The following is a 24,959-nucleotide window of genomic DNA, read 5'->3' on the forward strand; positions in this document are numbered from 1 at the left end:
AAACTCTGTGAAACTGGAATGTTTGACTTCGGCAAATGGATCACGGCGCATAAGTGGACTGAAGTTTATAATGCACAGGGGGTTTCAGAAAAGGCCAGTGCCTTTCATAACACTCTTGAGAACCCCATCGACACTTTCTTTCCTACCAAGTCTGTCAAAGTACATAACTCTGACAAGCCTTGTGTAACGCCCAAGATAAAACAGCTGATTAGCCTCCGACAGAAGGCTTTTCACAAACAGTCTCCGACCGTCTGGAAATTCTACAGAAACCTGACACAAAGAACACTGGCCAAAGCAAAGAAGACATATTACACAGACAGGGTCTCATCCCTAAAGGCAGCCAACCCAAAACAGTGGTATCAAGAAATCATGAACATGGCTAACGTGAGAAAGTCTGACTGTGGAATCACACTCCCAGGGCTCGACTCTGAAGACAGCACCACCATTGCCAATGCCATAAATGCCAAATTTGCTGAAGTCTCCAAAGCCCTCCCTGCGCTGGATTTTACTCAACTACCCGCCTTTCTCCCGGCACCACAACAGCTGCCCACCCTGCAAGTCTGGGACATTTACAAGCGCCTCCTAGCAGTGAAAACAAACAAGGCACCGGGACCGGATAACATACCACTGAAACTGTTGAAGGAATTCTGCCATGTTCTCAACGCCTCGTTCGCAAGCGGCATAGTACCCTGTCAGTGGAAACAAGCAGTTGTGGTACCCGTACCAAAAACCAAACCAGCCAAGATCGATCAACTTAGACCCATCTCTCTGACTTCCCAGTTTTCAAAGATAGCGGAACACTTTGCCCTTTCTTGGATTTTGAAAGACATTACATTCGACAACCGACAATTTGGCAGCCTTAAAGGGCGGTCTACAGTGCATGCACTCGTCAGTCTGGTACACAGCCTATTCAAGGGGACGGACAAACCATCTACAGTATGCACTCTCGTAGCTACAGACTTTTCCCAAGCTTTTGATAGAGTCCACCATCACACCGTCATTACCAAACTGTTAACCATGGGACTCCGACCTGAACTCATACCGTGGGTGGCCAGCTTCATATCCGACAGGAAACAGCGCGTGCGCTACCGTGGAGCTCTCTCAGAGTGGGAACACCTGACATGTGTAGATGCGCAAGGAACTCTACTAGGCCCCATATTATCCCTGGTACTGATTGACGATGCTGCTTCTGATGCCTCTAGTCCGGTATAGAAATACGTGGATGATATGAACATGCTCCAATCAAGACTGCTCAAACAACCTTCAACCCTACAGTCTGATCTGGATCAATTATGCCAATGGACTTTAAACAACCATATGCTACTAAACGACTCTAAATGCCTTGCTATGCACATCACATTCTGTCGGAACTATCCCCCTCTGCCACCACTGCGAGTCAACAATGCACCGCTAGCTGTCGCGCCCAGCCTTAAGATCCTTGGACTCCACATCCAGAACAACCTTCATTAGGACGTCCAAGTCAAGCAGATGGTGGGAAAGGCCGCAAAGAAACTCTACCTCCTCAAAAGACTCAAAAGGTTCATGTTATCGCGCAATGACCTGATCACGATCTACACATGCTATATCAGACCGATCCTAGAATACGCTGCACCTGCCTGGACATCTGGCCTCACCAAACTGCAAACTGAGAAACTCGAACAGATCCAAAAACGTGCCTGCCGGATTATTCTGGGCAACGACTACACTGGCTACTCCCACGCCCTGCAACAGCTAGGACTGAAAACACTGGCACAAAGAAGAGAGGACTTGTGTCTCAACTTTGCAAGATCTCTGATGGAGTCCAACTTCAGGGACTGGCTTCCGAGCACAAGAGGGGACATATCCGGCCGGAACACCAGAAACAAACAGAAACTTAACACACCACTCTGCCGCACCAACAGACTCAAAAACTCTCCGATTCCGTACCTTGTATCCCTGCTGAACAAGAGACTGATCTCCTTAACAATTCCATGTTTTCCCTACTCCATTGTACCAAACAATACAATCCTGTCACGTTTCGAATGTTTCAATGTTTACAACGTCAGCTGTCCTCACGTCGTTTTCTGTGTTGCAAATGAAAAGTCATTTTAAATAGCACCATTGGTAAACTTTGTATATTTGTATATAATCACACAATTTTTATGCGAGCAAATGTGAAAATACTCGCCAATTCAGACTTGCCAGTCTGCGATGTGGTATTTGTCAATAAAGTTTCAAAAGTTTCAGATATCAAATATTTTGCTGGACCTCCGGTTTCCATTACTTCAATACTTTTGTAAAACCGTCCCTGATGTCACAACATGACGCATCCATTTCAAAACAATATGGGCGAGATCCGGATGGGCGGATGGGTCTACTATTCATTCCAAAGCACACACGTTGTATACACCATCTCGTAGCGTAACCATAATCTAAACGTAAAGCACCCGAGTTGAATGCCAGCAAACACCAAACACGAACGATCAGAAGTCCTCAATGCGCGCCGTTTCCCAACATATGAAACACCCGCCATGCGCGAATGTCTGACCAACGCTTCTCGGTGTTCGCACACAAACAGTGCCAGCAAACACTAACCACGAACGATCAGAAGTCCGCACATGCGCGCCGCTTCCGATATGAAACACCCGCCATACGCGAATGACTGACCGACGCTACCCGGTGTTCGCACACAAACAGTGCTAGCAAACACCAAGCCCGAACGATCAGAAGTCCGCACATGCGCGCCGTTTCATCACACCTATGAGAACACCCGCCATGCACAAATGACTGACCGACGCTACCCGGTGTTCGCACACAAACAGTGCTAGCAAACACCAAGCACGAACGATCAGAAGTCCGAACACGCGCGCCGTTTCCCAACATATGAAACACCCGCCATGCGCGAATGACTGACCGACGCTACTCGGTGTTCGCACACAACAGTGCTAGCAAACACCAAGCACGAACGATCAGAAGTCCGCACATGCGCGCCGTTTCCCAACGTACGAAACACCCGCCATGCGCGAATGACTGACCAACGCTACTCGGTGTTCACACACTAAAAGTGCTAGCAAACACCAAGCACGAAACGATCAGAAGTCCGAACATGCGCGCCGTTTCCCACAATATGAAACACCCGCCATACGCGAATGACTGACCAACGCTACCCGGTGCTCGCACACTAAAAGTGCCCGCAAACACCAAGCACGAAACGATCAGAAATTCGCACATGCGCGCCGTTTCATCAATACTGAAAACACGTCACACCATCACGGCCCCCTCAGCCAAAGCTACTCAAAGTTTGCACGATGGAAGACGTAACAAACCCCGAGCACAAATGACCGAAGTCCCGTATGTGTACGTCGTTTTCCCCTACTGAAACACCCGCCATACGCGAATGACTGACCAACGCTACCCGGTGTTCGCACACTAAGAGTGCCAGCAAACACCAAGCACGAAACGATCAGAAGTTCGCACATGCGCGCCGTTTCATCAATATGAAAACACGTCACACCATCACGGCCCCCTCAGCCAAAGCTACTCAAAGTTTGCACGATGGAAGACGTAACAAACCCCGAGCACAAATGACCGAAGTCCCGTATGTGTACGTCGTTTTCCCCTACTGAAACACCCGCCATACGCGAATGACTGACCAACGCTACCCGGTGTTCGCACACTAAGAGTGCTAGCAAACACCAAGCACGAAACGATCAGAAGTTCGCACATGCGCGCCGTTTCATCAATATGAAAACACGTCACACCATCACGGCCCCCTCAGCCAAAGCTACTCAAAGTTTGCACGATGGAAGACGTAACAAACCCCGAGCACAAATGACCGAAGTCCCGTATGTGTACGTCGTTTTCCCCTACTGAAACACCCGCCATACGCGAATGACTGACCAACGCTACCCGGTGTTCGCACACTAACAGTGCTAGCAAACACCAAGCCCGAACGATCAGAAGTCCGCACATGCGCGCCGTTTCCCACAATATGAAACACCAGCCATACGCGAACGACTGACCAACGCTACCCGGTGCTCGCACACTAAGAGTGCTAGCAAACACCAAGCCCGAACGATCAGAAGTTCGCACATGCGCGCCGTTTCATCACAAATGAAAACACGCCATAACCAGAAACTCTCCGGTCCACGCAACTTGATATTCACACACTAACAGTGACACCAAGCGCGAACGACCGGGAGTCCGTACAAGCACTGTTTTCCAAAATACAATAACACATAATACACTCAATGAAACCATGATGCAAAACATTTAAAAAAAAAAAAACAGCACCAAATTAAACAATTGTCACCAACATAATCATAATAAAAACTTAAAATGGAAAAAACGCTAAAACAAACTGAACCACTCCTTACAGCTGGTTCACTTGCGCAATCCGTACCTGGGACTGATGTAATCTTAAGGCACCCAACTGCACTTCTCCTTTCTCCGAGTCGGAAAAGACTCTCGGCAGTGATACTCACTGCGTGCCGCTTCTGCTGTTATTGCGGAGTGACTGCTGCTACAGCTGCCCTGTTCCTCTCCTGGCCCATCTTTCACTGTTAATGGTGAAGAGGATGCCACCATCGTCCTGGGGAACTTCTCCTGCATCCCTTAGACGTGTGTCACGGTGTCGCCGACTCTGTATGCAAATACAAACAAAACATTTATAAACAGTCTGACGAGAAAACCCCACGGATGCAGAAACGCTCAACGACATTGCGGGCGATTGCAAAGTGTTCTGAGCCAGCAAGGCTTGCTGATTCTGTCGCCCAAACGGAGCAAGCGGAGTCCGTCGTTCCCCCGGCGCCAGTGGAGCCCTCAACCCCTGTCCCTGGTCCTGGTGAAGCCCGCTGCAACAGCGTCAGTGTAGCCAAGGCAGCTGGAGGCGGCGTCCGCGGCATCCACTGCACTCTGTGTCCTCTGTCTGGACGGCTCGGCTTTCGGTGGCCATACTGTAACTTCATTACCAAAGGAACAGCAACGTCAGAAACACGGGTGAGACATCCAAAACACCTAAGACCCACTCGAGCAGTCCTCCGCCATGCCGGCACACACCGAACATGGTCACTATGGGATTCTTGTCACGAGTTTCCCTCCCTTTCTAAACACAAAGTCACTTCAAACCCCGTTCCAAACCAGTTCCTTACAAAGTGCCCTCCCAAAGCACAATATCAAATGCAAATCACGCAGCTGCAAAAAAAAAAAACTAACGCCCGAACACCAAAGCAAATCAACACGTGTGCAGACGGCGTCCAAAAAAAGGAATAAACCAAAAATTCAAGAATTCCAACAAATAACAACTGCCACCTTACCGTAATCTCCACCCACACCTTTAACTTAGTTAAATCTGTCGCTCTAACGGAGTGGACGGAATCCTTCGCTCCCTCGGCACCAGTGCTAGTGAAAACCGCATCCCCTCACGGTGGTGCCCACCGCAGCAGCGTCAACGTAGCCGAAGAAACCGGCGGCGGCGTTCGCCGCACCCACTGCACACTCTTCGGTATCTCCTGTCTGGACCATTATGTCTGGACGGCTCGGGTCTCGGTGGTCATACTATAACTTCAATATCAAAAGAACATCAACGTCAGAAACACGGATGATCCAAAACACCTAAGACCCACTCGAGCAGTCCTCCGCCATGCCGGCACACACCGAACATGGTCACTATGGGATTCTTGTCACGAGTTTCCCTCCCTTCTCAGATAAATACTTCAACCACGTACCAAACCCATTCCTCACAAAATGCCCTCCCCACGCACAATATCAAATGCAAATCACACAGTGCAAAAGACAGAAAAGCTGACGCCAGACACACACCTACACAAATGCAAATCAACACGTGTGCAGACGGCGTCCGAAAAAGAATAAAACAAAACTTCAAGAAAACGCAAACAAAACAAGAGTCACTTTACCGCACTCTCCACCCAAACGCTGTACTTAGAGGCTTCACCCCGACAGCAAGACACAAGGTTCTAGTGTCCGTCGGTGTTCGAATTCCGACCTTCAAACGTGACGAAACATCGTTCGCTTCCCGACGCAGTCACGGACGACCACACCGAGTGCCTGGCCCGCATGGCTTGCCGCATCTGTCGCCGTATCCTGGCGGCCTGTTTCCCCTCAGTGGCCGCCGTTAATCTCGGTCCAGAAGAACTTGCCCGGCCGCCCGGCACACATCCCCCGCAACAAACACTCTTCACAACGGCAAAACGCGTTCGTGCAGCCGTGAACTGCGAGGACCTGGTCGTGACTTCACTCGCGACCTCCGGCGGCGCGGACGAATCCAACAAGAGGCAGATACTAGGTGAACTTCCGCTGTACTTATATGGTGGTGAGAATCATGTGATTCAGGATCATCCAATCAGCGCGCAGTGAAGATAGACCATTTGGAGTAGAAGCGATGATGCCAGTTGGTGACTAGCACCATTTCAAGCCATTCTGATAGTGTTCCTTTGTGTTTGGCCTCCAGTGAAGTCTCTTGCATTCCAAAGTTTTGCTGTTTCTGTGCTGCTCTTGGTATTCTACTAGCTGCTGTGCCTTTGTACATTCTACCCTAGTATGGTAGTACAGTTATTTATACATCATTGAAAGGTTACCCATACGGTGCTGGGGAGCTGAAGCTAGCAATATAGTTTGCCTTTTATTCCAAATCTGCTATTATGTCTTGAAATTTAACGCTTGTGATATTACCTATTAGTAAGAATGTATGGCATTTTCAGTGCACTAATAATGATGAATTATTGCAGAAAAGGTCTCATTTGGTGACAAGGAATTGTTTATTTTGAAACTCCACCTGGTAGACATCCTTAAACTAAAAATATATTTTTGTGTTCGCTACTGTTACAGTGTGTTAATTAAAATCTTTGCCAGCAAAATGCAGTAAAAACACTTAAACTGCATCTGTTGTACCCACAATGCACGTTTTCATTCCTTGTTGCCAATGTAAAACCATTTATACATGAGTATCCAAGTATAACAACTGTGCATTTATTACATCACACATATTTGTGACGATTTATAATACATACTAAATACTTTCTAACAGTGCCACCCAATGGACTGCAACAGGCAATTTGTCACTTCGGTTACAACCCCTTGAAACAAAAACTGTGAATGGTTGTCTTTTTTACTCATTTCGTGCCAGTATAGAAATATGCATTTGTAGGTGTCTGGTTGGATGAAACTATTTCAAGATTGCCTGAATTTATACCTAACATGCTACACCAAGATTATATTGTAAATAAAAATCTAGTCAGTGGTTGCTGTTTTTTTATTTCTATCAGACTTTTATACATGTAGTTGTGACATCATGTACATGTACAGTTCTAGTACCACAGTGCTTTTTATGAGGCCTGAGTCAAATGTATTACATTGGTCTATTATCCCCATGTAACTACATGTAGTTCTACAACAATATAAGGTCAGTTGTGTCCTATACTGTGATCTTTGTAAACAAAAGAATGTTATGTTTTTGTTACACGCTTTTGTTACTTTATGTTAGACATGTATTCTTGATATTTGTTGCATGGGAGTCACTGTCATACAGGGAGGCAATCTACATGTAGTCTTACAGGGAAGAAAAGTCCCTGTATAATGATCGTCATCATTTGCCTTTCTACAATCAGAAGTGTGACTGTGACTACCAGGTTTGATTTTACCTCTTCTTGTTGTGTCTCCGAGGCATAGCATTGTTGCTATTATCATGTTTGTTCTTCATAGGTTTTTTGAGTTACGGTAACATGAGCCAAGACTAGAACATGTACTACAAGATGCACCCCACAAATAAAACATGTTTTCACTTGTTTCAATCCTGCATTCTGATTACCGCGTCTTTGTCTTATTCTAAGACGGTGAAACTTGGAGAGATACACTGCATGCGATGACAGTTTATATTTGGTATGCTTAATTAATTACCTTCGCCCAGAAGGTTATATTATCGTTTACACCAGCTGTGGAGTGGGTCTGTATGTATGTCAAGAGCATAACTCTAGAAACCTTTGTGGATCTTCGTGATATTTGGTAGGTTAGAGTTGTAATAACAAAGGTCAATGGTTCATCTGGCGTTTTCCTGCAGTACTGCAGCGGACTTTGTATGTTTATGTGTTTGTATGTAGACAATATAACTCAAGGAACTGTTGATGGGTCTGAATGATTTTTGGTGGGCGCGTAGCAATTTTAGAAATGGAGGTCAAGTTCAAAATTGGGTCACCTGGCATTTTCCTACGGTACTGCAGCGGGCTGTGTATGTATGCGTATTTGTTTGTAGACAGCATACCTCGAGCTGTTGATGGTTGTGCATGATATTTAGTAGATGGGTAGGTTTCTTGAAGGGAAAGGTCAAGTTCGATGATGGGCCTCCTAGCGGGTACCCTAGATACTGCAGCGTAGCTTCAAAGTTTGAGGTCAAGTGCTACGGTTATGATTTTGGTAGAGTGGTAGATAGTTCATGCGACATAAGGTAAGTTGTGTACGTTTGGGCCCCCTAGAGTCTTGTTTGGAACTGCAGTGGGTGTTTTTGATTTATTTGTTTTAACATGTTGGAGTGATGCATGTATATAGAGTTGAGTTGTGCTGTGCTGTAGAAATGTCTTTTGGTACCGAAATGTTAATAAAAAAAACCGGAATAGATAAAATGTTAAAACTCTTTCCATCAGTTATCCTGGGAATGCTATGATAATTTAATGACAAAGTCAGTGAGTCACACATAACAAAACAAAAGCACTTCATAAGGTTCTATCACATAAAAGCTTTATTCAACAACGACTATAACCAAATCTAAAATTCACTTCACCAAATAATAATGAAAACACAATACAGAATAGGAATATAAAATTGAAGTGTAAGATACCAGGGGTGAGAATCCTAAAACTTCTACTTGCATCTGATATAAACAATATTCTACAAAGCTGACTATTCTTTTCCTGTATAAGTCAGTTATTTGAGTATTGATGATTCAGAAATAATACAATATACTACATAAGCACTTCATTCAGTAAATTATATTCACTAAGTCTTCACCAAATATTAAAAGACAGAAAAGAAAGACAGAATTTAGATGTACAGTTTGAGGGATAAACATTAGAAGACTTTTATTTACATCTGAAATACGAATGTACAAGCTGATACATTTCTGTATTCCTGTATCAGTTATTTGTATATTGATGATCATTCAGAAATAAGAAAATATACTACACACATTTTTTATTCAGTAACTTAAGCTATTAAAAGAATTATCTTAGTCTTGTCACAAAATAATAAAAGGCTGCATACGAATACAGAATGTACAAGCTGATATATTTCTGTATTGCTGTATTTCTGAATGTACAAGCTGATATATTTCTGTATTCCTGTATCAGTTATTTGTATATTGATGATCATTCAGAAATAAGAAAATATACTACACACGTTTTTTATTCAGTAACTTAAGCTATTTAAAGAATTATCTTAGTCTTATAATAAAAGGCAGCATATGAATACAGAATTGCAGTGTACAGTTCTTGGGTTGAAATCAGAAGCGTATCAGTACATGGGAGCTTAACTGACTTTACAGTTGGGGTTATCTTTGTGAACGTCTTTGTCGTCTTCCTCTCCGTAATCAAAGAGCTCCATCCAGTTTTCCCCCGCTGTCTGTGCCCGCTGAGCGATCCCCGCGGCCCCGGAGGCCTGACTCACGGTCCCCACACGTGCTGGGCTCAGGGGGAGCCGGGGGCTGCCTGCTTTACTGGGACTGTTCTGCAGACCTGAGGGAGGGTTAGGACTCGGTCACCAGGCATGCAGGAGAAGAAACCACAACACAGGAGAATACATCATGCTTTTACTCTGAGCAAACAAGCTAAATGCAGTTAAAGCCACTGTCACAAAAAGCTTTGACCATATAGTCCAGGAGGAGATTCTCAGAAGAGGCCTAGAAATTGACACTATAAACCTTTCCGTTGCTATGGAAGTATCTTTTCCTTAGAAACGGTTGCCATAGAAACATGCCAGGCACTTTCAAGGTTCTAAAAAGGAACACTCCTGTTTCTTGTGACTTTCTCCAAGTTTGATGTCATTTGGACAGGTATCACAGAAGCTATGGTGTTTTCTTCTCAATTCATGGCATAACTACCTCATTTGCATAAATTTGCATAAAGAGCTCTAGAACCACGATGTCCCACCGGGACCAAAGAACAACATACCTAAAAACGATCAAGAGTCATCAAGCTATCATTCTATGATACTGAACTATATATAAAAGGGTGGGCTACGAGACCATTTTTTTCTGATTTCTACTCCTGGACTAATATTTGTTGATTGCCAGAAGGACACCTAGCTACAGTGCAAAGTACACCATGGATTATTGCCCTGAGGAAGGTGACAGATGGTCATCAAAATGTTTACTGTTGTATAACTCACTGGTTCTGAATAAAAATCTTTGCTACTCAAAGTGTAAGACCAGGCATAATCATGTTAAATGTACACGTACCTTCTAACATTGTCCTAGCCACAGGCCCAGATACTGCACCAGCCTGTTCCTGGTTCTGTGTGCTAGTGTGCCGGCGCCGCAGGTGGTTCATGTACTCTTCCAGACGCTTCTTCTCTCGTACTGCCTCTTCAAACTGCCGTCTGGAAAGAAGATGAAGAAAAGAAGAAAAAAATTTTCCTTAATCACTGATAGCATCACCAATCACTAATCACCAGGGAAACATGACAACATGTATTGCATTATAGTGTGATCAGAGAATGGCTTACTTCAATAGATGATGTGACAAAAACAGTAATAAGGGCAAGAGTTTAAAGACAATGTGAACATCATTATGCAGACATATCAGTCTAGTCCATGAAAGCCATTGATGAAACATGTCGGAGTGATGCATGTACATCAGGGCTCGAAATACTGGGTGCATGTGCACCTGCGTGCACGCAAAATTGGAGCTGTGCACCTAATTTTTGACTGTGGGTGCACCAGTGCACCTAGATATTTTTGTATGCTATAGGGTTAAGTTACTATAATTGTACACTAGTATACAGAATATTCTTGAAGTGTAAGTATATAAAACAGCATGATGACTTTTTGCTGTATTATTTGTTTGAAATTTTGAAGTTAGCTATAGAATTACATATTGAAGTTCTTAAGAGAGGCAGCAGCTTTAAACTTTGTAATTATGTTCTGAAGACATTCAACTTTATTTCATCTGGTGCACCCAAAATTCTTTCTGTGCACCCAATTTTTTTAGTTGGGTGCACCAGTGCACCTATTCCCAAAGATGAATTTCGAGCCCTGTATATAGACTTGAGTTGTGCTGTAGAAATGTCTTTTGGTACCAAAATGTTAATAAAACATGAATACACAATGTTCAACGGGATCATGTTTCCAAGGCCTTTCCTTACAGGTACATGGTAGTTACACATTCTGAAGAACTTTCCTATATTTGTATGTCCAAGGTTTCCTTCCTAGTCTTACCTTATGTCAGTGCCCTCACCCCTACTCTTATCCAGAGCCTCCGTCAGTTGCTGTACTTGTGAAGTAAGCTGCTTGACTTTGGCGTTCAGCCTGGACTTCTCAGCCTCCAGGATGTACACAGCCGTACTGTTGACGATTCCTGAGCCGCTGCTATATTTTGCTGGCTCTTTGGGCACTTGGACTGCACAAAGCACAAAAAAACAGTGTGTTTAAACTTTGTTACCCAAGAGTGGAATGCTCAAAACTGATAAAAAATCTAGCTAAGTACAAATGTGAGTGTAGTCCAGTGGGTAGTGAATCTCTCCTGTTTTCGCTCATTCGACCTGCATGCTACTGGAAAGGGTTGCAGTCCTTAGGACAGGACATCAAGCCATGGTCCAATGTTCATTGTACATTGTACTTGTCAAAAAGCTAGGGAAATGTCCCTGGTACAATGAACCTGTACATACTGTCTTGTCTTCTCTGTTACGACCATTGGAAGATGAGCTAAACTACTTTGTGATCACTTTCACCTCCTTTCACTTACAGTTCTCTTTCTACATTCTTTCCATGAAAGCAGTTGTGTTGTGTTCATCAGAGAATAGTACAAAGTGTTCAGAATTCAGAAGACCACTGTTACAAAAATCCCTAATTATCTAGGGTAAATGTAGACATTGTCAGGATTTTCCAACAGGTCAACAGACTCAAAACTAAAACTGTTGATTTCACAACTGCTTGAAGAAAACCTAAAAATGAACAGTGGCATTATATTCGGACTTACAGCTTTCGTCCATATTCTGACGGAGACGTCGGATCTCATTTTCCCTGACACGAACATCTTGCCGAAGTTTCAGATTGTCCTCATTAAGCACTCTGCACCTGAACAAAAGGTGGGAAGATGTTTCGAGAAGGTTAGAATAACTCAATTTGCCAAATACATGTGGCATGTGTTCACCTTGCATTTCCTAGTAGCACATACATGTATATCAGCAAGTTTCCTTGCTGTTTCAGTAGAAGGGTATATTCTCATAGGGAGTGGTTGCTAACCCTTTCCCTTAATGTGCTTGAGGCACCTCCATGGAACCCCCATTTTCATGTCTCTTCCAACCGAGATGCCCTTTCCAGGATTTGAACCGGTCTTCAAGTTACCAACTAATTGGAACCAGGAACTCAACTGTAAGGCTACCAGTTGAGCCACAGGGACATCCCTTTGTCAAACAGTAAACTCCAATAAATATCTACCCTCTGGTCCCAAGTTTCTGGCACAGGGATAATACTCCATCACTGAATACAATAAAGAAGAAAGTATGGAGAACATACAACACACTACCAATGAGGTGCATAAAAACTGAATGCAATACAACAGAAATCTTTTGTGCAAGATCATTCTGCTAACTCAAGAGTTTAGTTACTGTAGTAAATTCTGATCAAGCACCATAGCATTTACAGAATAAACTTGCATAAATATCAGAAAACTGCAGCCCACCAACCTCATTTTGTAAGGATCCACAGCAATTTGAATGTCATGCTGAAGACCAGCAACTTGCATTTTGAATGTGGCCAGCTCGCACTGCACATGTGGGAACAGAGAAAACAGTCTGCTATATGCCATGTACCAAATATGTATGAAACAAAGTTGATACACTAATCCTGACTGTCCATCACAATTATCAGCTCAATCAATGATCGCATGGCAATTAGAGAGAGTGGCAGTGTGTCTGTCAGATATTTGCCCTTCTATCTACTAGTATTTCGCACTTCTACATTCTGACGGAGGTGGGTGGGATTGGTCTACTATGAATGGCGCATACTACACATATGTTAAAAAAGGGCAGGTTGAGTGAACGATACAAGAGGAAAGATTATGATGAAAAAATTGCAAATTTAGATGAATTCAACCTTGGAAACATTACACAGGTTACTACTGACCATAGGTTTGATACTTATGATGGCCCTATACTGTAACCCTAGATACCTGTAGGTCTTTGTTCTCCTTTTGTAAGGCTTCTTTTTCTTGTGCAGCTGACTGCTTGAGTGCAGCAAATCTTGTCCTGATACCCTGTTCCTGGGAACTACCTGGCTGGACCATAGCCTCCTAAATGTAAGGAAACATGGCACAACTTAGACCTGGAACATGGACTTAAGCAAGCTAAGAAACTGCTTTGTCATCACAAGTGTAGGTAGAAATTCTAACATGACACAACGAACGATGTTTCATTTCAAAAACATGAACGTAATATTGTGCCATTGAATGACTGAGTAGCTTATTTTTTCTACTACCCCCCCCCTCAATTACAGTCAAACCTGTCTATAGCGGTCACTCAAGGGACTGGCCAAAACTGGCCGCTAAGGACATGTGGCCGCTATGGAGAAAATGTCGATTAATTGACCACGAGTGGCACATATTTTCAGTACCCACTGAGATACATTTATTCACCGTACAGTACACCAAGGAGGTTTTGAGTACACATGTAAACATTGCATAGGTAAGTCACATTTTAGAAAGTCGATTGTTGTTCTTTTACTTCTATTATGGGCTTGAAAAAAGAATTATTGTATCTGCCAACTCCAAAATCCATGGCTTGCTCGGGCTTCATGTCTGTACAGACCAGCATCGCCATACTCTACTCTTGATCCTTCGCGACTGCTTCGCTGCAGGCACACGCGTCACCAACGAGTTTTAATCATATGAAACAGAGTCCTTCGCAGCAAAATGCCACCTAGTTAGTTAAGAACAAAATACATGTTGCTCAGTTGCCACTTACTGTTCGTTTTCGACCGTTTTGAAACATAAAATCGTGGCGATAGTTTTCCTTAGTCTGTTGTTGTTTCGCTTCCCGCTTGTCATTATCAGCTTCTACCATTATGCTAATAGGGTACTCAGAAGAAGGTCGCTCTTTTGATGGCTTTCTTCTTTTCAGAAAATTGCAATAGCCCAAATTCTACATCATATTAATGTCATTCATATTTCTTTTGAAGCTTTTAATAAAGTAATTATCCTCAGTGATACTTTGCAGCAAAATATATTTAGCGCATTATACCTCCGAAACAGTGGTGTCTTCCGTTGACCTTTGTGCTGTTGACTATCAGCGCCATTTTGAAAATTGCGCGAAACACGTTTTGACTTTGAGCACCGGGGAAAACGGATATTGGGCCGGCATTCAAACATTTCCCGAACTTACCGCATCAGCTACATGTGCGAGTTGTATTTTCCAAAAAGCTGCCGTAATATTTGTCCAGTCGAAATGCACAGAAATGGTCAATTTTGCTACGATGTACAAACGCAAGCCATGCGAAAAAAAATTATACTGACTTCGCGTCAAACCATGGATTTTCTAACAAAGATAAAATTTAACATTCTGGTTTTCTTAATTCTTTATCATCATCCTATCCAGTTGAGTCCACATAAATTTGATAACTGCGTGAAAAAATGAAGATTTTGAACCCGGCGTGCGGTGGCGATGCGGCTTCTACCGGCGCGCCGTGACCGTAACCGACAGTGTTACTGTACTCGCGGGACTGAAAATCGTCTGGCCGCGACCGCGTTGGACAGGTGGCCGCTATAGCCTAATTCTTAATGCTTATGTCAATGGGAAAAATCCAAGGGACCGACAAAAAGTGACCACTATGGGCAGGTGGCCGCTATGCAAAGGTGACCGCTAATACAGGTTTGACTGTACTGGTTTCTAAATCCCTCGAATCACTAAACAGTAAAGAGTAAACACTTTCAGTATGATCAGAGCACCATTTCTGGTCCACACTCTTACCTTGTATTGCTTGAGCTCACGCTTAGCCTCTGCCAGCTCAGCGTCCGACTCATCGCAACACTTCTCTAGCCGGTCATACTCCCGACTATGGAACTCCTGGAATTCCTGCAGGAAACAGACAGCGTGAGGGATCTCCATGAAGAATAACCATGTCTTATCCTGACAGAGTGGCAGAGACTGTCATTCTAAAACGGGACTGTTCAGCCATAGTCAATGCTGTAGTGCTGACGTGAAGTAAGATTTTACCATGGTAAATACTAACCAACAGAGGTCGTAGTCCTTTCCCCTCATTTTCTTCAAGACGACCACTAATTCAGATCAAACTCGAAAGTAGATGGCATATCTTGACTTTTTAAAATTTGATATGTAGAATTACCAAGATCAAAGACCAATGAGAGCAGAGTTTGTAACTGACTAGTACTGTGTACTATGTCACTAAGTATTACCTCCAGCTCTTTCTGCAGCTCCTGCGCCTTCGCTGTCTTTCTTTCTAGTTGGTCCTGAAGATAGTGAAAAAAAAGGTGCTTCTAAGTAAAATGACAACACTTGCATAACAATGCTGATGAAAAATGGTGTAAACCTTAGTATAAAATGTGACCGTGTGCCCAATGCAGACTTACTTGCAAGTCTTTTCGGGATTTTTCAGCATGTTCTTCCAGAGCTATGATTTTTGCCTTAAGAGTTTCAACCTCCTGGTCTCGCTGCTTTGAGGTTGTCTGCTGCAGGGCTGAAGCGGCTTGCTGTAAAAATGTAATAACAGGACCCTCACCACAAAACTTACTAAAAAAAGAGTTCAAAGAGCTTTATTTGTGAATTCCTTATTCTTTTCATTATCATTGTGAATTTCTCATTGATTCTGTTTGCATGCACTGTCCCACTGGGCCCCATATGGCAAGTCAGACTTGCATACAGCAGGAAATTAAAGACAGGATATGTGATAACATATCATAACCAGTCCTATTCTGTCTACCACAAAACAAGGTTCATTGTGAGCCACTCATTACAATGACAAATGCCTGGTTCACCTTTCTGTAACCTTGGAACTAACTTCCTGTCAGTGTGCCTACGTTCTAACGAACTTTAGACCCCAAACAAGCCATCCACCTCATTTCATTCCCCCTTTTACCATAAACTACAACTTCTGACCGGACAAGTCAAATCACTCAGTCAAATATGACACATCAATGTCAGTTTCACACAGAACATGCTCCACGCTGGCCCACATTCAATCATTGGGTTTGCAACTTCACACATCACACCAATCACATACCCGGCCTGCAGGACCAACTGTGGAAACAGGCCAAACCAACCTTCCCATCCTGCCAATCCCTGATAACATCATTTCCCACCTCACATCCTGTCACTCATTCAAATAACATAGTCCCACAACACGGTCCAATACTCAACACACGAACCTAACCCAACAAGGAGCAGTCAGCAAACAATGTAGCCAGTCAAAACTGCACTTTCAGTATCATTAGAGCACCAGTTATGGTCCACACTATTACCTTGTATTGCTTAAGCTCCTGCCGTGCCTCTTCCAGCTCAGCGTCCGACTCATCGCAACACTTCTCAAGGCGGTTATACTCCCGACTATGGAACTCCTGGAATTCCTGCAGGAAACAATCATGGAAACATGTCAAACAGTGATACGGACTTGTGAATAGTTTCAATGGGTGGTAAGTCAATGGATAACAAAGTGTTTTAGTCAAGCCGACGTTTGGGAGACTGTCACATTCCTCAGGGCAATACTGCACTGCAGCTAGGTGTCACTGCTAACAGATGCGAAAACAAAGTATTAACACATACGCACATTGTAAACACTGCAGGAACTACCCTTTTATGTAAATACTTTGTTTATCCAGTGTTAGGGACCTTCAACAGGAAAAATTATGTCTTACACAGTCTTTTGCCCTCATTCTATTCACAAGTAGCATCAATCTAGATCAAACAAGAAATTAGATAGCACATGGTGTGTCATTTTTTTTTACATATGACGGACAGGTAGCATTTCTGATATTACTGTAAACATCAAGGCAAATGCAAACAGAGTTTCTGCTTCACTGTGTATATTTTACCTCCAGCTCTCTCTGAAGCTCCTGCACCTTTACTGTCTTCTTGTCTAGTTGGTCCTGAAGAAACAAGAAAAACAAGGTGCTTCTAAGTAAAGAAAGTATGATAGAGAAACTATAAAAAGATTAAGTGTACCAGATTGCCAGATGCAGAGTTACTTGCAAGTCCTTTCATGATTTTTCAGCCTGTTCTTCCAGAGCTAAAAACTTGCAGAAGTATCGCAGAAGGACTTGCAAATAAGTTGTTTCAGCCTGCTTTTCCATATCAACCTATGGACACCAGCCGGAAAAAAGACATAGGTTAACTCAATGAAATATTGAGGAGAACAAGTTAAGTCTTCCAAAGACGAGGAGATGGAAACTCTCAAAGCTAAAAAAAAAACTTGGTCTTGAGGGTTTTCACCTCAACGTCTTGTTGCTATATTGTTAGGCTGCAGCGGACTCCTGCAGCGGACTCCTGTAGAGATGTACCAATAGGACCCTCACCACACACAACAGTCCAACACTCAAAACACAAAACTAACCATACAAGAGTTCCAAGATCTCACAACTCTATGAAAAATTAATAGTTTCTCATTTGTCTTGCCTGCCACTTGGCAAGTCTGACTTTTCCCCTCATCTACCAACTCACTGACTTCCATAGTGAGGAGTATCATCAGCTAGAGAAATGTTGTGATGAGTCGGACGCTGATCTGGATGAGGCTAAGCGGGAGCTCAAACAGTTCAAAGTAACTTATGAACTCCTGCTTTGCCTCGTCTAGGAGTATCAGTGCCTGGAGAAGTGTCTAACAAACTTGAAGCATTTTGCTAGTAGGGTGTCTGAGCATCTTGGGGATGCCCTACACTAAAAAAAAAAATTAGATGCCCTATTTTTAGGCAGAATGCCTTGAGGTTGTGCCCTTAACCCTGGTAATTACTTACACAGATACAGGTTATCTTTCTTTATTTTCTTTCCTCAGCTAGATCAAACTCAAGAGAAGATAATATTTCAACATTTGACCTTTTGTACAGTTTATTTCATAATACATTAAGTATTTTCTACATTAGTGTAAGCCAGTGATTGTTCTGCTGATACTACTACTTTTGCACTGCAGTAACTGTTACAGAATGGCTCAACATTTCATGATGGTTTTATGTTAAAACTTTGCAGTTGGTTGTATGTTTATGTTTGGTTTTATGTTTGCAGCTTTGGCGGCAAGCTCTTTGCCTCGAAATCAAAACCACTGCAAATTTTTTGCCCTCCTACCCGTACCCCTTGTCTACTATTGTCTCAAATGCAAACTTAAAACCACCGCAAACACTTCATTTTCTCCGTACCGCGAAATTAAACCACACCAACTTATATACATTTACAGTATGAGGAAGTGCTAAATACATCTGATGCAACAAGCTCTTGTCCCCAAGTTTTCTTTAACCTTCTCCCTGCTGCCTAACTCTAACAAATACACTGGTAGCCAAACGGCCAATTTAGTGTGTTAAAGGTTAAACTACCAATTACTACCATGTTGTTGATTGCAGACTAAAAACCCAATCTTATATAAAAGAGTACCAATTGCTGACTTACTTGCAAGTCTTTTCGGGATTTTTCAGCGTGTTCTTCCAGAGCTATGATCTTTCCCTTGAGAGTTTTTGCCTCCTCGTCTTGTTGCCTTGAGGTTGTCTGCTGCTGGATTGAAGCTGCCTGCTGTAGAAATGTAATAACAGGACCCTCATTACACAAAACAGTCCAACACTCAAAACACAAAACTAACCGTACAGGAGTTTGAACATCTTACAACACTGTTAAACATTTTCAGTTTCTCGTATGCCTTACTTAATTGTAGTATTGGTTATGCAAATAATGTTTTGACCAACATTACATGTGCCCACTGATCACTTCCTGTCACTCTACGATGAACGTGACTAGCACATGGAAAAAATATAACTTCAAAAGCATAGACATACAAAAAAACAATACCTCCAAGAGACCCTCTTCCATTGACCCCATGACCTGGACTGTCATGTCTGTTAAACGACCATTTCTACCACCTTTGAACTGGACTTGCAGTCATCTTTTCTCTCACCGACTTCTTTCCACTCTACTGATAATGTATTCAAATAGCCATGGACACATGACAACACAAACCAACAGACACACCAAAAACAAAGACCCCGTACACGGAATCAAAAAGGAGCATTCAGCAGACCACTGTAGCCAGTAAAAGACTTTCAGTACGATCAGAGCACCATTTTTGGTCCACACTCTTACTTTATATTGTTTTAATTCCCGCTTCGCCTCTTCCAGCTCAGCGTCCGACTCATCACAGCACTTCTCCAGGCGCTGATACTCACGACTATGGAACTCCTGGAATTCCTGCAGGAAACAATCATGGAATCATGTCAAACAGTATGAGGGACCTCCACCAGGAATAACTATGTCTTACTTTGACAGTCCAGAAACAGGTTATTTAAGTCTTAGACTATCAAGACTATCAATTTAGATGAAACTAGATAGTAGATATGATATTTTGACATTCCAACTTGGTGGCTCAGTGGCCGGGTGTTTGGCCCCAGAACCCAGAGGTACTAGGTTCGAATCCGGGGTTCCCTGATTTGTCCCGTTGACGTTGTGCCCTTGGGAAAGGCCCTTTACACAACTTTCTATCTTCACTCAGGCGAAAATGGGTACCTAGCTTCGGTTAGGGACGTCCCTCGGATAGGACATCTTGTGTTTGGGGAGAGTCACACCTCGAGCACGTAAAAGAACCCACAACACTTATCGAATAGAGTAGGGGTCCTTCCCGGTGTGAGTGGATCATATAAATCTGTCCGGATATGCAGCTTGTACTCTTCAGTACAAACCTGGTGTGTTACGCCTTGACGTGGTTTACAAACAAACAAATAACTTATTGATTTTGGAGTTCATTTCATGATACATTTTATAACTTTTGTTCTGTAGAATTTCCTATAAACATCAATAACCAATGGAGCCAGCAAAATTCATAGCTGTATATGTTTTACCTCTAGCTCCTTCTTTAGCTTTTGCACCTCTGTCTTCTTCTTGTCTACTTGGTCCTGGAGAAATAAAGCAAACCAAACATTCATCATGTGAATAACAAATACAATGGCATTGTATTCACAACAAATTTATTGCCAACAAGTACCACTTCTTGGATCTTGGTTCCAATTAGTTGGTAACTGGGAGACCCCAGTTAAATCTTTGGTCAGGACATCTCAGTTGGCGCTGCACCCGTCTTTCAGACGGGACATAAAATGGGATTCCTGTGTTTTAGGAGGTGCCTTGGTCACATTAAAGGGGAAGGGCTAGCAAGTAGCAACCCTTCCCTGTAAAAATATACCCTGCTACTGAAACAGTAAGGAAACTTGCTGCCCTGTGTGCCACAAGTCACAACAATGGTCTGAACAAATGAACCATGATTTCTGTTACACACTGTAAAGGCAGTGACTGCCTTTTGCACTGCATCTATAGAATGGCTCAACATTTTATGATATGTATAGCCTATGTAACAGTTCTTGTTCCCAAGTTTTATTCAATCTTCTCCCTGCTAGCTAACCCCGTAACGAATAAATTTGGTAGCCAAATGGCTACTTCAGCGTGCTAAAGGTTAAAATAACATCTAATACCAAGTTGTTGATTGCAGACCAAATCCAATCGTAGTATGAAGTGAAACAGTGCCAAATGTAGACTTACTTGCATGTCTTTTCGGGATTTTTCAGCGTGTTCTTCCAGAGCTATGATCTTAGCCTTGAGAGTCTCTATCTCCTGGTCTCGCTGTTTACTTGTTGTCTGCTGGTGGACTGAAGCGGCTTCCTACAGAGATGTAACAATGGGACCCTTATCACACAACACAGTGTCAATAGAAAAAACTAACAGTAAAAGTATCATACTGTAGACGGTCAAAAACACTTTCAGTACCATTAGAGCACCATTACTGGTCCACACTCTTACTTTGAATTGCTTTAGTTCTTTCTTTGCCTCTTCCAGCTCAGCGTCCGACTCATCACAACACTTTTCAAGGCGGTTATACTCCCGGCTATGGAACTCCTGGAATTCCTGTGGGGAACAGTCATGGAAACATGTCACAAACAGTGAGGGGGACCTCCACCAGGAATAACACTGTGTCTTGCTCTGATGGTCTTTTCCTTGATTCCCTTCAAAACTAGGATCAAAGTAGAAAGCAAATATAGTATTTTGACTTATTGATTTTTAATTAACAATTTACAATTGATTACACATTTCTTTTGTGATTTTTGCTTTGATATGAAGAATTTCCAATTAATATAAATGACCAATGTGGCCATTAAAGTTTCTAACTGTGTACATGTATGTTTTACCTCTAGCTCCTTCTGCAGCTCCTGCACCTTTGTTGTCTTCTTGTCTAGTTGGTCCTGAAGATGGTGGGAGAAATAAAGAAAATTATGTGCTTCTAAGTAAAATGACAGACTCGTACAGCAATGTTTATGAAAAATGGTCTAACAGTGGCTACAGAGTTCTATTTACCATGGCTTCACTGTTAGCTCACAGCTACTCACCAACAGATTTTCAGTTTGTTCTTCAAAGTTCTTTTTCTCTCGTTGTCCTTCCTCCTGGAGGTTGGTTAGTCTAGTCATGAGGCTTTGGAGCTCCGTTCCATCCGTCTGCTGAGATACAGCCTCCTGGGAGGGGCAAGAACTCAGATGTCAACAACGCACAAAGATATAACAATAAACATTCAACTGGTCTTATTTCTATAGTAGTTGTCACTTTTACAAATAGCAGATTGCACCCCATAGAGACTACACTACTCCCTCTGGCAGAACATACAGAAACTGCATTGTACAAACAAAGACATGTCAAAAACAACATAAATTTTATGGCTCTGATACAGAAAAACCTAGCTAGTTTCTGAGAGATTGTATATAGTCTTCATTACAAGACCAGTTCTTCCATCAGAAATTTGAAGAGAAGCAGGAGTTCTGTGGAAAGACAACCCTATCTCCAGAACCCCTCCCTCTGTCCCGGGACAGAAATTTGTTTGTTGGGATGGACAAACATTTCACCCCATCCATCCAAACAAATCTTAACTTCATGACATGAGACGGATGAAAATGTACTTTTATAAACATAAAATGATAGTTTTAACAACGAAAATCAACAACATCAGCTTCCAAAACAATGAGTGGGACAGAACAAATTTAAAGCTGTAGACAGCCCTAGGTAAGATATTTTTGCTTCTTTCTGCCAATACTCAGCTACACAAATTCTCAGAGGAAACTCACAGATGTCGTCAGCAAAACTCCTGACTTGCGACACTGGAACCACGGTTGAGCAGTCAACAATATTCAGACTACCAACCACCCTCTGCTACCATTGTTAAACTAGGTAAAGATCACAACTCACACACGTATACGAGCTCACGTGTTGTATTGACAGAACTCCAGAACTTTCTGTATAGACTAGAAAACTACATCCGGGGTCTTGGCCCCTGGTACCTAGTGCGCAGGTGCGAAATACTAAAGGCGGGAAAACTACTAGATAAACACCTTCAGCCTGTCCTCCAGGTAAATGACACGTTCTCTAGTCTGCACAAGGTCTGACTCCAGCTGGGAAACCTGGCTAGCCAGGGCTGAATTCTCCTCCTTAAACTCATCTGTCACATCCTTGGGGAGAGGAAAGAATCAAATGTTACCATACCCAACAATACTGCATAACAGTAAAGATACTCAATCTATTGTACAAATCAACTTAGTAATATACAATTTAAACTGGAAATAATCTCCGTAATTTATCCAGTAGCAGAGTTTAAATTGTACATTAGTATTGTTTACCTGAATGTCTGACTTTCATTAACGTAAATCAACATAGGTGTTTGGACTGTTCAAAGTAAGCATAGAAATCTCTAGGACAAACAGCCGCAGATCTTCACTAAAAATTATTTTTGTGGAATGTTTACATCTGATTGAAAGAGCAGGATTCCTGTTTCTACATTTCTTACAAGTCATTGACAAAAGTTCTACAATACACTTTCTTGTGTCAAAAGGCATAAATGTCAAGAGCACACAAAGCAATCCTGTTACACAATTTCTCTCATGTCTTTCTAAGGAAGACTTCCAACTGACCTGTAGGTCGCTGACCTCCAGACGCGAGTTATGGTACTTGTCCTGAAGGTCTTTCAGGTCCGCCTGTGTTTCTGTTAGCCGAGCTGACAGGTCCTCAGACTGACTTCTGGCTTCTTCCAGCTGAGACGATCAGAATAAGGTGGATTGATTACATCAACAATAAAATCTGGTATGCTAGGCTTAAATAAAGCTTTCAATTCTGAACAAATTCTATGTACATGCATATGACAACAATATGGCTTATGACAAGCACTTCCTAAGCTAAGAAAAAATTATTTCTTTTGTTGCAAATACTTGGATACATGGTTAAAATTCCAATGGAGAGACCTTTTTTAGATCATCAATGTTTCACAGTCAATGAGACATGTTGTGGAAGGGAATCTTACATGTATCTGATACATTTTCTACTCATTTGCTACTCTGGAGCTTATTTGCTTTTGCCACTATGGAATGCCTTTCCAACAGGTTCTAACATTTACGGACATGTGCCATGACATGGACAGCTTGTGAGGAAAATCTCCCCTCTGACGAAAGCAGTTTATATGGTTCAACTTCGTCTATTAGAGGGACCGTACTGTAAACAGGGGAGTGTCCCTGTGGTGTAGTGGTCTGCGCTTCTGGTACTTGCCACATCTGGTTCAAATTACTTGGACCAGAAGGCCCGGGTTCAAGGCCCGGGTTAGGACACTTCTGGACAAGAGGCGCATTGAGTCATACCAAAGACTTTATAAAAATGGTACATACTTCTGAAACAGTATGGAAGTCAAACACACTACACTGCCAGTGGACTAGCCCCCTGCTGCAGTGATTGCACCACAGTGTGGCCCAGGGCTATGAAACGGGGATGGGCACCACCCTATACATCAATTATGGTGTGGGAGGATTTTAACTAACTGTAAACAGACCTACCTGTGTGTGTAGGGTGGCAGTGTCTGTGCGCACCTGGAGCAGCTGGGTGTGCAGCTGCTGGGCTGCACCCTCTGCAGCTGCCACCTGACTATCCTTGTCTGTAAGGTCTGCCTGCAACCCTGACACTTTTGCTTCCACCTCTGCCAGAGCTTCCTTGCTCTTGGAGAGCTCGATGTGTAAGCCGCTTACCTTGGCTGTTTCCAACTGATGGTAAGGACAGAGGATAGAATATCTTACCTATATGTACATAAACATATATGTAACAAGCTCCAAACAAAAATCTGGTCTTGTGGTGTGAACAGGAGCAGTAGATTTTTCCAACCTAAGAGTGACGCTGTTGGTTATACCTTTTACCTTTACCAAGAGAGTTCTGTTTTCAGTGACGTTTATTTGCAAGTCTGTCTGTTTGTAGACAGCATAACTTGAGAAGCCGTGGATGCATCCTTATCTTTGGTAGGTGGGTAGGGTCAGGAAAACAAAGATCAACTTCGCTAATGGGCCTCCAAACCGCATTCTAGGGTACTGCAGTGGAACTTCCAGTTTTGATATCCCATGTTCTGGACATGCTATGATGGTGATTTTTGAAGTTAGATGAGGTTGGGTGAAGGTTTACGTTTGGGCCCTCTAGCATCTTCTTAAAAAATGTTTGAAGGCCTAGAAAAAGTATTCTCTCTATCTCTCTATCCAATTTAACGTCTTTTTTGTTCCCCATCA

General features: G+C 42.8%; 1 protein-coding gene across 6 annotated transcripts in view; it reads right to left on the bottom strand.

The window, feature by feature from the left end:
- Positions 1-8,705: 8,705 nt before the first annotated feature.
- LOC136448410 (uncharacterized) overlaps positions 8,706-24,959 on the bottom strand; it is a 38,961-nt gene continuing 22,707 nt past the window's right edge. Inside the window, exons 41-61 of one of the 6 annotated variants that reach the window (XM_066447871.1) lie at positions 24,246-24,449; positions 23,337-23,456; positions 22,761-22,877; positions 21,771-21,893; positions 21,573-21,626; positions 21,187-21,291; positions 20,929-21,048; positions 20,238-20,291; positions 19,486-19,590; positions 18,802-18,921; positions 17,244-17,297; positions 16,674-16,778; positions 15,786-15,905; positions 15,612-15,665; positions 15,166-15,270; positions 13,374-13,493; positions 12,889-12,968; positions 12,180-12,277; positions 11,420-11,600; positions 10,442-10,581; positions 8,706-9,719 (exon numbers count right to left, since the gene is read on the bottom strand). In XM_066447871.1, the coding sequence (XP_066303968.1) occupies positions 9,514-9,719; positions 10,442-10,581; positions 11,420-11,600; positions 12,180-12,277; positions 12,889-12,968; positions 13,374-13,493; positions 15,166-15,270; positions 15,612-15,665; positions 15,786-15,905; positions 16,674-16,778; positions 17,244-17,297; positions 18,802-18,921; positions 19,486-19,590; positions 20,238-20,291; positions 20,929-21,048; positions 21,187-21,291; positions 21,573-21,626; positions 21,771-21,893; positions 22,761-22,877; positions 23,337-23,456; positions 24,246-24,449 (2,385 nt within the window). In that variant the 3' untranslated portion in view covers positions 8,706-9,513. The remainder of the gene's footprint in view (positions 9,720-10,441; positions 10,582-11,419; positions 11,601-12,179; positions 12,278-12,888; positions 12,969-13,373; positions 13,494-15,165; positions 15,271-15,611; positions 15,666-15,785; positions 15,906-16,673; positions 16,779-17,243; positions 17,298-18,801; positions 18,922-19,485; positions 19,591-20,237; positions 20,292-20,928; positions 21,049-21,186; positions 21,292-21,572; positions 21,627-21,770; positions 21,894-22,760; positions 22,878-23,336; positions 23,457-24,245; positions 24,450-24,959) is intronic. The other 5 variants (XM_066447874.1, XM_066447873.1, XM_066447872.1 and 2 more) reach the window with 5 other exon arrangements.

Source organism: Branchiostoma lanceolatum, chromosome 14 (assembly GCF_035083965.1).
Source record: "Branchiostoma lanceolatum isolate klBraLanc5 chromosome 14, klBraLanc5.hap2, whole genome shotgun sequence".
NCBI lineage: Eukaryota > Metazoa > Chordata > Leptocardii > Amphioxiformes > Branchiostomatidae > Branchiostoma > Branchiostoma lanceolatum.